We start from the raw sequence: 15,000 nt of genomic DNA on the forward strand, positions 1-15,000 counted from the left end.
CAGGTTGCAGACTATTCGCACTATTGATCATGTGATGCGCACAAGTCCATACGACGACCTGATATACAGGCCGCTTGGAGCATCTTGAGCCAACAAGGAAACGTTCAAGGAGGCTTTGAGTCCGTCCGGCTGGAGGACCGTCGCGTTTTTGCTCCTGGCTGGCCAATCAAAGCCGTGAGGTGCGGACGGCGGCCAACGGGGCGGGGGTGGAGGAGATGGAAGGCGGCAGTCCTGAAGAGACGCCTGTATGACGAGCAGAAGAAGAGAAAGTGACAATGAAAGACGGGGAGGCTGGGAAAGATTGCTGCCTATTCTTCTTCTTGTTCCCATGGCGATAGCTGCCTTCATCTCAGGCGGGGTGCGAGCGTATGAGCGACAGGGCCTTGGGACTACGCAGGGTTCTCCTTAGCAGCATTCAATTGTCTGGAAGCATCAGCTTTTATTATGTGTGTGTGTGTGTGTGTGTGTGTGTGTGTGTGTGTGTGTGTGTGTGTGTGTGTGTGTGTTCTGGCAATGCTTACTTAATGGCGACATCGCTCTGTTTACACAGTCACCTTTAGGGGACCTCTGACAGTATGGGGACTGTGTGTGTGTGTGTGTGTGTGTGGTGGTGGTGGTGGGGGGGCTGGTGTTTTGTCATAAAGAAATACAATCATAATGTACAAACCCCGTTTCCATATGAGTTGGGAAATTGTGTTAGATGTAAATATAAAAGGAATACAATGATTTGCAAATCCTTTTCAACCCATATTCAGTTGAATATGCTACAAAGACAACATATTTGATGTTCAAACTGATAACAATTTTTTTTTTTTTTTTTGCAAATAATCATTAACTTTAGAATTTGATGCCAGCAACACGTGACAAAGAAGTTGGGAAAGGTGGCAATAAATACTGATAGAGTTGAGGAATGCTCATCAAACACTTATTTGGAACATCCCACAGGTGAACAGGCAAATTGGGAACAGGTGGGCGCCATGATTGGGTATAAAAGTAGATTCCATGAAATGCTCAGTCATTCACAAACAAGGATGGGGCGAGGGTCACCACTTTGTCAACAAATGCGTGAGCAAATTGTTGAACAGTTTAAGAAAAACCTTTCTCAACCAGCTATTGCAAGGAATTTAGGGATTTCACCATCTACGGTTTGTAATATCATCAAAGGGTTCAGAGAATCTGGAGAAATCACTGCACGTAAGCAGCTAAGCCCGTGACCTTCGATCCCTCAGGCTGTACTGCATCAACAAGCGACATCAGTCTGTAAAGGATATCACCACATGGGCTCAGGAACACTTCAAAAACCCACTGTCAGTAACTACAGTTGGTCGCTACATCTGTAAGTGCAAGTTAAAACTCTCCTATGCAAGGCGAAAACCGTTTATCAACAACACCCAGAAACACCGTGGGCTTCGCTGGGCCTGAGCTCATCTAAGATGGACTGATACAAAGTGGAAAAGTGTTCTGTGGTCTGATGAGTCCACATTTCAAATTGTTTTTGGAAACTGTGGACGTTGTGTCCTCCGGACCAAAGAGGAAAATAACCATCCGGATTGTTATAGGCGCAAAGTGTAAAAGCCAGCATCTGTGATGGTATGGGGGTGTATTAGTGCCCAAGACATGAGTAACTTACACATCTGTGAAGGCGCCATTAATGCTGAAAGGTACATACAGGTTTTGGAGCAACATATGTTGCCATCCAGGCAACGTTATCATGGACGCCACGTGTTACAACAGCGTGGCTTTGTAGTAAAAGAGTGCTGGTACTGGACTGGCCTGCCTGTAGTCCAGACCTGTCTCCCATTGAAAATGTGTGGCACATTATGAAGCCTAAAATAGCACAACGGAGACCCCCAGACTGTTGAACAACTTAAGCTGGACATCAAGCAAGAATGGGAAAGAATTCCACCTGAGAAGCTTCAAAAATGTGTCTCCTCAGTTCCCAAACGTTTACTGAGTGTTGTTAAAAGGAAAGGCCATGTAACACAGTGGGTCCTTTCGGTCTGGAAGTCAACTATATCCTAGGGCTGTGAATCTTTGGGGAACCAAACAATTCGATTTGATTCCTGGGGGTAACGATTCGATTGGATGGATGGATTCAAAATGATTCTGGATTTAAAATCAATACTTTTTTTTCATAACATTAGGTGCCAGTTCTAGGATTAACTACATTCCTCCATAAAATAGATAAACAGCTCTGATACATTTTTATATTACTTAAAAAAACCCAACAGGTTTTGTTTAATACAATTCTATCCAAACATTAAGAATCGTTACAAATAAGAATCGCGATTCATTCAAAAATATTTTTTTTTTGACATAGCGATAATATCCCCCCCAAAATTGAGTGTGTGAGGTTCGTGTGTGGGAGGTGGTAAAGGAGAGATAAAGGAATATATTTCCGGACATTTCCTAGTTTTTTATCAAAATCCATCCATAACTTTTGGGGTTATATTACTAACAGACAGACAAACAAACCCTGGTCTGCTTGCAGCAAGGCAAAGTTGAGGTTTCGAAGACGACGCATAAAGCCGGTCAGAAGTTGGGATATTTTAACTAGAGATGTCCGATAATGGCTTTTTTGCCGATATCCCATATTCCGATATTGTCCAACTCTTAATTAACGATACCGATATCAACCAATACCGATATATACAGTCGTGGAATTAACACATTATTATGCCTAATTTTGTTGTGATGCCCCGCTGGATGCATTAAACAATGTAACAAGGTTTTCCGAAATAAATCAACTCAAGTTATGGAAAAAAAAATGCCAAAATGGCACTGCCATATTTATTATTGAAGTCACAAAGTGCATTATTTTTTTTTAACATGCCTCAAAACAGCAGCTTGGAATTTGGGACATGCTCTCCCTGAGAGAGCATGAGGAGGTTGAGGTTGGGGGGGTTGAGGTTTTAGGGGGTGTATATTGTAGCGTCCCGGAAGAGTTAGTGCTGCAAGGGGTTCTGGGTATTTGTTCTGTTGTGTTTATGTTATGTTACGGTGCGGATGTTCTCCCGAAATGTGTTTGTCATTCTTGTTTGGTGTGGGTTCACAGTGTGGCGCATATTTGTAACAGTGTTAAAGTTGTTTATACGGCCACCCTCAGTGTGACCTGTTTGGCTGTCGACCAAGTATGCCTGGCATTCACTTGTGTGTGTGTGAAAAGCCGTAGATATTATGTGATTGGGCTGGCACGCAAAGGCAGTGCCTTTAAGGCAGGGGTCCCCAAACTTTTTGACTCAGGGGCCGCATTGGGTTAAAAAAATTTGGCCGGGGCCCAGGCCGTATATACAGTATATATACTGAATATGAATATATATATGTATATATATATATATATATATATAGATAATAAATAAATAAATGGGTTGTACTTGTATAGCGCTTTTCTACCTTCAAGGTACTCAAAGCGCTTTGACACTACTTCCACATTTACCCATTCACACACACATTCACACACTGATGGAGGGAGCTGCCATGCAAGGTGCTAACCAGCACCCATCAGGAGCAAGGGTGAAGTGTCTTGCTCAGGACACAACGGACATGACGAGGTTGGTACTAGGTGGGGATTGAACCAGGGACCCTCGGGTCGCGCACGGCCACTCTCCCACTGCGCCACGCCGTGCCTATATATAATATATATATAAATGAATTTTCCCATCGATAACGTGACAATGTTAAATGTTGATGAACATCAATGTTAATTGATGTTATATGACATACATATAATAATGTAATTTTACCATAATAAAGTGAAATATATATATATATATATATATATATATATATATATATATATATATATATATATATATATATATATATATATAAATTCATTTTTAGACAATATGATTTGCCTGAGCGGCTAGGAGACACCAAGAGTAACAAGCGGTAGAAAATGGATTAGAAAGGAAATATTTAAAAAAATAAATAATAAACATTTTTTTTCTCGATAACATTGACTCAACTCGTGGTTAGCATGGATTTGTTGGGCCATGTTTTAAGCGGGAAATGCGCGGACAAAAACGGATAAACCATCACCCGGAAAATATATTCAATTTTGAGGTATTTACATTGTAAACATAACAATGCTTTGTTTTTGTTTCTTTGCCACACAGCAGCGTGTAGATCAGGCCTGGGCAACTATTTTGACTTGGGGGGTGTCAAGACTTGGTCCTTGGGGTTTGTTTTTCCGGAAGGCAACGGAAAATTGGCGCGGGCAAGACTTGAGTGTGAGTACATGTTTAATATTTAAAAAGGTATAAACAAAAGGCACTCACAGCGGAGGTAAAACAACTTGGCTATGAAAACAAAAGGCGCGCACAAAGGCGGAAAACTATGAACGAGAAACAAAAACTTACTTGGCATGGAGCTGTGAACATGACATGAAGAGTGATCATAAAGTGTGCAGAGCATAAATGTGATGTCGCCAGGCTGACCAACAGAAAATGAAAAGCTTAAATAACACAGACATGACTAACAACAGGTGCGTGACTCAAAACGTGAAACAGGTGCGTGACATGAGAGGTGAAAACTAATGGGTTGCTATGGAAACAAAACAAGGGAGTGAACAACCAGGAACTAAGAAAGTGTCCAAAAAACAAACAGCACATGGCCAAACAAAAACATGATCAATACAGACATGACAAAAAATGTGTCTGGGGGCCGGTATATCTATTTTTAGGAACACTAATACAAAACCTCACAATAATGTCTGATTGAATACTAAAAACGTTATGACAGACCGCCTTAAAAAACGTAATGGAATTTTAAATTTTTCTATGAACGATAAAACACTGAATATTGACAAAATATGAAAGTCACACCCCCTTTCGATCGACATATTTTACAATCAAGTGAAACACAACAAAAATGCAACAAACAGTGAAATATGAACGCGAAGGGTACAAAATAAACTCACCCACAATCTGATATATCTGATATATCACTAAGCTTTAGAACTTTGTTGTGAAAATCTCCTTCCGCGTCTGTGGAAACGCTTCCCGCCCACACTGCTTGGTGCCTCGTCTGAGCTGCTGTGACGTAGATTACCATAGTAACTAATTAGATTACCATAGTAACTGGTTTATCATCCATAAGCCCAGATTTCAACCATTGAAATACTTAGTATAGTTGAAGACTTACAGTTCTAGAAAACATGACTGTACATCATAACGGCAGCTACACTTTCCATCTTAAAGATCTAAAAAAAATTATTTGGGAATGCATATTGATTTTAATTTGTGAATCGTGTCGAGACAGCAGGTTGTTTGTTATGTGTTGTGTGCTGGCTTTCTGTGTTGGTTTTGGTTTATTTGCACCAAGAGCAGGAACGGTTGTTTTTTTAAATGAATATAACAGTCATGGTCAATGACCAACATTACTAACATGAATACTATAATTAATTTCTCAAAAGCCATTTTGTTTTGTTTTGTTTTGTTTAATGTTTACAACAGATTGAGGACTTTGAGGGCAAAAACCAAAGGATTTAAATGAGTCGTGAGATAAGTAGTGTAGAGGTTGCCCTCTAGTGGGTTCTTCGGACCACCACACACTGCCACGAGAGCCCGGATTTCAGGGTACAACACTGTTTTATTTTCATGAATAGTGCAAGTGGTTTGCTTTCCAGGAAACTGTCTTTCTCTCCTGCGTCCGCTCAGCAGCACCTCCAACTCCAACTGCGTGTCTCATTCCGGCTGCTGCTAATAAAGGCGACAGGTGATTAGATAACAAGGCCCACCTGGGCCATCTACTCACCTGTCCCTGTCTTCGCGGCCGGTCCTGGCACACCATGTTCCGCGGCAGGCCCGCAGGCCACGCCCCCCCTCCACGAGTAGTTTTTGAGTACTATTGACTTTGTTTGATCAAACAATTGTATGTGATAAAAGGGAATAAGGAACTAGTGTAAATATTGTGTTGATATTGTTAAACTTATACTAGAACTCACCATAAGAACATTAAAAAAATTACAGTTAATCTGATTTGTATCGGTATCAGAATCAGCAGCATAAAAACATCCCCAAAAAATGAAAACAAACATGTTTGTTGATTATGAGCATTTATAACGTTGATTATGAGCATTTATTAGGGTGGAAATGAAAGAAAATCATGGTGCCACCGCCTGTCACACTCCTTTGGAGTTGGTTAGTGTTTTCCTGTAGTTCCTGTCCTGTGCTTTTATTTTGGTGGCACTTCAGTTTTTGTGCTTCCCTGCGACAACTTGACTCCTGCCTTGTTCCCCCGCACCTGTTTTGTGTCATCAATTAGGACTGTTCAAGTTGATTCCCGGGCCATCTTTCTTGGTCGGGACTATGCGACGTATGTTTGTACATTGTGTCAGTTTTTGCTGTTCTCCAGCATTCCGTTTTTGTTTATACCCTGATCTGTGCTTTTGGAGCCTTTCCCTGAGACTCTCGCCTTTTGTTTGCTTTCTTTATCACCTGCCCTCCTCGGTTTTCTGCGTCTTGGGACCCGAGCGTCACACATGGTAAGCACGACAATCTATAAAGTTGTATCCGATTTACCCGATTAATCGAACAAACTAATTTCCAAATTGTGCTATTACTAAAATACTCAATATTTGCAGCCTTAGATCGGGCTCCACACCCTAAAGTCCTAGCGGGTGTTTTGTTGAGCATGTCAGAAATGTCACCTTTGGTGAGTTGCTTTATTACCAGCGACACCATGTGGTGCATTCAGGGAACTACTATCACATACACAACACTGTAGCAAGGCATGTTATGACTCATTTCCACCGTTTAGTGTGCAGGGTTTCAGGAACTTATAGCTCAGCTCGCTTACACACACAATGTGGAAAAAGTGAGCATCTTTAGTACAAAACCCAAAACCAGTGAAGTTGGCACGTTGTGTAATTCGTAAATAAAAACAGAATACAATGATTTGCAAATCCTTTTCAACTTATATTCAATTGAATAGACTGCAAAGACAAGATATTTAATGTTCCAACTGAGAAACTTAATTAAAAAAAAAAATCATTAACTTAAAATTTAATGGCAGGAACAGGGGCATTGTTACCACTGTGTTACATGGCCTTTCCTTTTAACAACACTCAGTAAACGTTTGAGAGCTGAGGAGACACATTTTTGAAGCTTTTCAGGTGGAATTATTTCCCATTCTTGCTTGATGTACAGCTTAAGTTGTCGTATTTTACACTTCATAATGCGATGGGAGACAGGTCTGGACTACAGGCAGGCCAGTCTAGTACCCGCACTCTTTTACTACATCGTCCAGTTTCCAAAAAACAATTTGAAATGTGGACTCGACAGACCATAGAACACTTTTCCCCTTTGCATCAGTCCATCTTAAATGAGCCCGGTCCCAGCGGAGCCGGTGGCGTTTCTGGGTGTTGTTGATAAATGGCTATGGCTTTGCATAGTAGAGTTTTAACTTGCACTTACAGATGTAGCAGCGAACTGTAGTTACTGACAGTGGTTTTCTGAAGTGTTCCTGAGCCCATGTGGTGATATCCTTTACACACTGATGTCGCTTTTTGATGCAGTACCGCCTCAGGGATTGAAGGTCCGCAATATCATCGCTTACGTGCAGTGATTTCTCCAGATTCTCTGAATATATTGATGATATTATGGATCGTAGATGGTGAAATCCCTAAATTCCTTGCAATAGCTGGTTGAGAAATGTTGTTCTTAAAACTGTTGGACAATTTGCTCACGCATTTGTTGACAAAGTGGTGACCCTCGCCCCATCCTCGTTTGTGAATGACTGAGCATTTCATGGAAGCTGCTTTTTTTTTTTTACCCAATCATGGCACCCACCTGTTCCCAATTAGTCCGTTCACCTGTGGAATGTTCCAAATAACATGTTTGATGAGCATTCCTCAACTTTCTCAGTCTCTTTTGCCACTTGTGCCAGCTTTTTTGAAACACGTTGCAGGCATCAAATTCAAAATGAGCTAATATTTGCAAAAAAAATAAAGGTTTTCAGTTTGAACGTTAAATATCTTGTCTTTGCAGTCTATTCAATTGAATATAGGTGGAAAAGGTTTAGCAAATCATTGTATTCTGTTTTTATTAACGATTTACACAACGTGCCAACTTCACGGGTTTTGGATTTAGTATTTGTGGTTATGTTGGCACGTCCTCCACACCAATAGAGGGCAGTATGTTCGAATAAAATTAGTTTTTTTTAAAAGAAGCAAAATACGAAACTTTACGTTAGAATCATCTACAGTTTGTTGATGTCATTGATGCTCCTCACGAACCACGCGCCCCGTTTGACTTCCTGTTACTGGGGCGGCATAGCTCGGTTGGTGGAGTGGCCGGGCCAGCAACTTGAGGGTTCCAGGTTCGATCCCCCGCTTCTGCCATTGTGTCCTTTGGCAAGACACTTTACCCACCCGCTCCCAGTGCCCACCCATACTACTTTAAATGTAACTTAGATATTGGGTTTCACTATGTAAAGCGCTTTGAGTCACTTGAGAAAAAGCGATATAGAAATGTAATTCACTTCACTTCACTTCACTTCACAGAGTTAGGGATGCATGGGATTCTGGGTATTTGTTCTGTTGTGTTACGGTGCGGATGTTCTCTTTGAGTCACTAGAGAATTAGCGCTATATAAATATAATTCACTTCACTGATACCACGACGATATCGCCGCGTTCATTAAGGCGGACGACTTCCACGTCTTGTTCCCTCGTCTTTTGTTTGCTGGTCGGCTGGTTACTCTTCAGCGCTCTCTTCATTTCACGCTCTCCAGACTCCTCGCCATGGCGCCCGCCTTCGCCCCCGTACCTCCTCCCTCTCTCTGCCGGCCGGCCTAATATCCCCCCTTCCTCCCTTGATTGATTCTCACCTTTTCCATTCTTGCCGTTCACCTCATTAATGAAGCGGCCGTCTGCTCATTTCCTCTTTTGTGTCCCGTCAACCCCCCCCCCCCCCCCATACCCCTCCCCTCCCCCCACACACACTTCCTATTCTCCGCATAGACTTCCTGTCCTGTCATCCTTGAAGCGGCGGCAGGCTCATTGTGTCCTGATAAAACCTCCTGACGTTCCTTCAATAGAGCGCGGAAGAATGGCGAGAGATTTGGCGAAGGTGGAAGGTGAAGGACCAACATCCATTCATCATCCATTTATCCATCTGTCATTCATCTATTCATTCGTTCATCCATCAACCTTATCTAATCCTCCACCCATGCAGTAATCCATCCGTTCATCCATCCGTACATCTCCAGAAAATAATCCCAACCGTCTACAGTACGGCACACATTCACCCATTCATCCAATCATCATCCCTCCAATCTATCACCCATCCATACGAATCCAGCTTCCGTCATCCCATTGCCTCTGATCCATCCATCAAGTCCCTCAACCGTCTATTCATCCTAAAATAAACCGTCCATCTAATCCAGGGGTCGGCAACCCGCTGCATGGGATTCTGGGTATTTGTTCTGTTGTGTTTATGTTGTGTTACGGTGCAGATGTTCTCCCGAAATGTGTTTGTCATTCTTGTTTGGTGTGGGCTCACAGTGTGGCGCATTATTAGTAAGAGTGTTAAAGTTTTTTATACCGCCACCGTCAGTGTAACCTGTGTGGTTGTTGACCAAGTATGCCTTGCTGTCACTTTCATATTCAAGCAGAAGCCCCATACAACGCGTGGCTGGGCCGGCACATTGGTTGTAGTGAGCGCTAAATGCTGTACCATCGCGGCACGTTTGGGAGAATAGTTGCCCTGAAAGTAGTAGTATGCCGGAAAAATCGACAGACTACGGCTTGTCAAGTAGCGTCATTCATATAAAACCCGCGGGCCGCACTACCATTTAATTTTCATGTTAAGGTGCGGGCCGCGTGTCTGAGACCCTTGGTTTATACATAGCACAAAGCAAAAAAAAAACTTCGTAAACAGTGTTATTTCATGTTAAATTTCAAAAAATTTTTGTGGGTCCCATTGTTTACTTTAATTTGTGAAACTGGTCAAAATGGCTCTTTGACTGGTAAAGGTTGCCGACCCCTGATCCAATCCATCATCCATCCACCAACAATGTAACGTCATAAGCCCATCCATCCATCTTTTTCCGCTTATCCGAGGTCGGGTCGCGGGGGCAGCAGCCTAAGCAGGGAAACCCAGACTTCCCTCTCCCCAGCCACTTCGTCCAGCTCCTCCCGGGGGATCCCGAGGCGTTCCCAGGCCAGCCGGGAGACATAGTCTTCCCAACGTGTCCTGGGTCTTCCCCGTGGCCTCCTACCAGTCGGACATGCTCTAAACACCTCCCTAGGGAGGCGTTCTCGTGGCATCCTGACCAGATGCCCTCCTGGATGACAGAGCTTCTCACCCTATCTCTAAGGGAGAGCCCCGCCACCCGGCGGAGGAAACTCATTTCGGCCGCTTGTACCCGTGATCTTGTCCTTTCGGTCATAACCCAAAGCTCATGACCATAGGTGAGGATGGGAACGTAGATCGACCGGTAAATTGAGAGCTTTGCCTTCCGGCTCAGCTCCTTCTTCACCACAACGGATCGATACAGCGTCCGCATTACTGAAGACGCCGCGGTGCGATCACGATCCACACTTCCCTGAACAAGACTACGAGGTACTTGAACTCCTCCACTTGGGGCAGGGTCTCCTCCCCAACCCGGAGATGGCACTCCACCCTTTTCCGGGCGAGAACCATGAACTCGGACTTGGCGGTGCTGATTCTCATCCCAGTCGCTTCACACTCGGCTGCAAACCGATCCAGTGAGAGCTGAAGCCGTACCCACTAAATTTGAGAAGAAATACCCACTAAATTTGAGAAGAAACAAATAGTTTTCCATGTACAAGCCGCACCTGACTATAAGCCGCAGATATATACGTTGTGAAATGAGTTATTTACACAGTAAGAGTCTGTAAATATATATATTTACATACCTTTTTAATTGTTTCAATCAATACATCAATCATTGTTTATGTGGAGGGAGATGTTGTCAGCGCTGCCTGCAGGAGCAAAGGTCACCGCCTCTGTCCATGGTCGCTGAGGACAGAGCACCATCAGACAGGGGCGTGGCAGTGCTGACGGCGAGACACAGCTGGCAGGTGATTAGATTTCACAGGTGGTACGTGTTAATCTAATCCAGTGTTTTTCAACCTTTTTTGAGCCAAGGCCCATTTTTTTTCATAAAAAAAATACGGAGGCACACCACCAGCAGAAAAGGTTAAAAAATTAAACTCCGCCAGGTTGTCGTGCCTTATTTTGAGTTTGTTGTTGTTTCCTGTGTATTGCTTTAGTTCCTGTCTTGCGCTGTTATTTTGGTGAAAATATTATAATATATAATATTTATAATATAATTTAATATAATATTATATATACATAAAAATATAAAATATTATAATATATAATATTTATAATATAATTTAATATAATATTATATATATAAAAAATTAAACTCCACCAGGTTGTCGTGCCTTATCTTGAGTTTGTTGTTGTTTCCTGTGTATTGCTTTAGTTCCTGTCTTGCGCTGTTATTTTGGTGACCCTTCCTGTTTTGTTGGTGTTCTCCTGTAGCAGCTTCACGCCTTCCTTTGAGCGCTATTGCCCGCCCCTGCTTTGTTTTCGCAATCAAGACTATCTAAGTTGTGCGTACGCTATCCTTCTTTGTGGGGACATTGTTGATTGTCATGTCATGTACGGGATGTGCTTTGTGGACGCCGTATTTGCTCCACACACTGTAAGTTTTTGCTGTCGTCCAGCATTCTGTTTTTGTTGACTTTGTAGCCAGTTCAGTTTTACTTTTGTTTTACATAGCCATCCCTATGTTTCAGTGCCTTTTCCTAGCGGGACTTGCCTTTTGTTGATTTTTGGTTTAAGCGTTACATACCTTTTTACCTGCACGCTGTCTCCCGCTGTGCTCTGCCTATTGGGATCACGACAAACCATCCTCGACGCGTTCCGACTTCTACAAAGCAATGAACTACCTGCTGCCACCTACTGATATGGAGTATTACATGGTTACCCTGCCAAGCTCTACACAGCACAGGCACTAGACAACGGCACATTATTATGACTACTGATTTGAAAAAAATATTTTTTTGGACCAATTAGGTGACGTTGCATAATTTCCCACGGCACACCAGGCAATATATCATGGCACACTAGTGTGCCGCGGCACAGTGGTTGAAAATCACTGATGTACGGGATGTGCTTTGTGGACGCCGTATTTGCTCCACACGCTGTAAGTTTTTGCTGTCGTCCAGCATTCTGTTTTTGTTGACTTTGTAGCCAGTTCAGTTTTACTTTTGTTTTACATAGCCATCCCTATGCTTCAGTGCCTTTTCCTAGCGGGACTTGTCTTTTGTTGATTTTTGGTTTAAGCGTTACATACCTTTTTTACCTGTACGCTGTCTCCCGCTGTGCTCTGCCTATTGGGATCACGACAAACCATCCTCGACGCGTTCCGACTTCTACAAAGCAATGAACTACCTACTGCCACCTACTGATATGGAATATTACATGGTTACCCTGCCAAGCTCTACACAGCACAGGCACTAGACAACGGCACATTATTATGACTATTGATTTGCAAAAAATATTTTTTTGGACCAATTAGGTGACGTTGCATAATTTCCCACGGCACACCAGGCAATATATCACGGCACACTAGTGTGCCGCGGCACAGTGGTTGAAAATCACTGCTCTAATCATCTGTTACGGACGTGACTGAAAGGTCACGTTCTACCGGAGAGAAAAAACTTGTGTTGAAAACCTGCACGCTTGGCTCCTGTGCCGTGTCTGCTCGGAAGCGAGTTCCACAGTTTGCTTATATAGCCCTAAATCATGAGTGTCTAAAAGGGCTGCACAAGCCACAACGACGGATCCCACATCAGGGCAAGAAAAAACTCCACCCAATGGGATGACAATGAGAAACCCTGGTGAGAAACGGTCTCTACCTGGCAGTAAAACGGCTGATCAAACAAAACAGAAGTTATCGTCATGGACCCACTTGCTCCGCAAGCAAGCTCCCCAATCAGCTAAAACAGACTCAATAACTCCACGGTGACGTTTTGGTGAATTTACTGAGGAATTTGTGAAACTGAAACAAAACGAAACAAATGCCATTGTCAGTGAATAACACTAACGCAGACACGTGTTAGCACATTAACTAAGGTGTCATTGCATCACGATAACAAATATGCATGAGAACACTACTAAAGACATCACACATGAGAGGGTTTAGTGAGTAAGAATTGTTTTAGTTATATTGTCAAACTTACAAACGTTGCTTGGAGTGATGAATGAAGAATCCACGCGAGTAGAAACGCTATGGACGGTTAGAAGAAGTAATAAGTAGAGATGTCCGATAATGGTTTTTTTGCCGGTATTCCGATATTGTCCAACTCTTAATTACCGATTCCGATATCAACCGATACCGATATATATACAGTCGTGGAATTAACACATTATTATGCCTAATTTTGTTGTGATGCCCCGCTGGATGCATTAAACAACTCAAGTTATGGAAAAAAAATGCCAACATGGCACTGCCATATTTATTATTGAAGTCACAAAGTGCATTATTTTTTTTAAACATGCCTCAAAACAGCAGCTTGGAATTTGGGACATGCTCTCCCTGAGAGAGCATGAGGAGGTTGAGGTGGGTGGGCTTGAGGTGGGACGGGGGTGTATATTGTAGCGTCCCGGAAGAGATAGTGCTGCAAGGGTTTCTGGGTATTTGTTCTGTTGTGTTTATGTTGTGTTACGGTGCGGATGTTCTCCCGAAATGTGTTTGTCATTCTTGTCTGGTGTGGGTTCACAGTGTGGCGCATATTTGTAACAGTGTTAAAGTTGTTTATACGGCCACCCTCAGTGTGACCTGTATGGCTGTTGACCAAGTATGCTTTGCATTCACCTGTGTGTGTGAAAAGCCATGCCTTCAAGGTTTATTGGCGCTCTGTACTTCTCCCTATGTCCGTGTACCACTCCGTACAGCGGCGTTTTAAAAGGTCATAAATTTTACTTTTTGAAACCGATTCCGATATTACATTTTAAAGCATTTATCGGCCGATAATATCGGCAGCCCGATATTATCGGACATCTCTAGTAAAAAGCACTACCGGTAAATGGAAGGACACCTTCGGTGAGCGAACTCGTCCAAAAGATGTCGCCATAGCACAAAGAATGAAACACCTTCTCAGTGTATTTGCTTGTTTTTTTTTCTTACTATTTTTCATCAAGGCTGTTATGGGAGAAAAATCCATAAATTAGCCGCACCGTTTTATAAGCCACAGGGTTCAAAGTGTATGAAAAAAAGTAGCGGCTTATAGTTCGGAATTTATGGGAGTAGAGATATTAAACATCAGGCTCCGGCAATTCTTCTCAAAATAGTGGGGAACATGCTTTATCAGTATCATGCTGTTCAAACCCCGCTTCAAAAAGATGCGCTACATAACGTGCTCATTGTAGCCATTAATCCTGACTTCCTCATTTGGATTAAAAATAAAATCAGCACACTTGTTTTTTTTAAATAAATTTTTGTTTGTCTGGACTACAGGCAGGCCAGTGTAGTACCTGCACTCTTTTACTATGAGGCCACGCTGTTGAAACACGTGGCTTGGCATTGTCTTGCTGAAATAAGCAGGGGCGTCCATGAGAACGTAGCTTGGATGGCAACAAATGTTGCTCCAAAACCTGTATGTACCTTTCAGCATTAATGGCGCCTTCACAGATGTGTAAGTTACCCATGTCTTGGGCACTAATACACCCCCATACCATCACAGATGCTGGCTTTTCAACTTTGCGCCGATAACAAACCGGATGGTTCTTTTCGTCTTTGTTCCGGAGGACACAAAGTCCACATTTTCCAAAAATAATTTGAAATGTGGACTTGTCAGACCACAGAACATTTTTCCACTTTGAATCAGTCCATCTTAGATGAGGTCGGGCCCAGCGAAGCCGGCGGCGTTTCTGGGTGTTGTTGATAAATGGCTTTTGCTTTGCATATTAGAGTTTTAACTTGCACTTACAGATGTAGCGGCCAACTTTAGTTACTG

General features: G+C 42.7%; 1 protein-coding gene across 3 annotated transcripts in view; it reads left to right on the top strand.

The window, feature by feature from the left end:
• rftn1b (raftlin, lipid raft linker 1b) overlaps window positions 1–15,000 on the top strand; it is a 346,988-nt gene that overhangs the window by 16,962 nt on the left and 315,026 nt on the right. Inside the window, exon 1 of one of the 3 annotated variants that reach the window (XM_061956666.2) lies at window positions 6,326–6,487. The exons of the other annotated variants lie outside the window; for them this stretch is intronic. Coding sequence (XP_061812650.2) covers window positions 6,485–6,487 — 3 coding nt within the window. The 5' untranslated portion in view covers window positions 6,326–6,484. Of the gene's footprint in view, window positions 1–6,325; window positions 6,488–15,000 lie in introns of those variants that run through there. 3 annotated transcript variants of the gene reach the window in all.

The sequence above is a fragment of the Nerophis lumbriciformis genome, linkage group LG04 (genome assembly GCF_033978685.3).
Source record: "Nerophis lumbriciformis linkage group LG04, RoL_Nlum_v2.1, whole genome shotgun sequence".
Lineage (NCBI taxonomy): Eukaryota > Metazoa > Chordata > Actinopteri > Syngnathiformes > Syngnathidae > Nerophis > Nerophis lumbriciformis.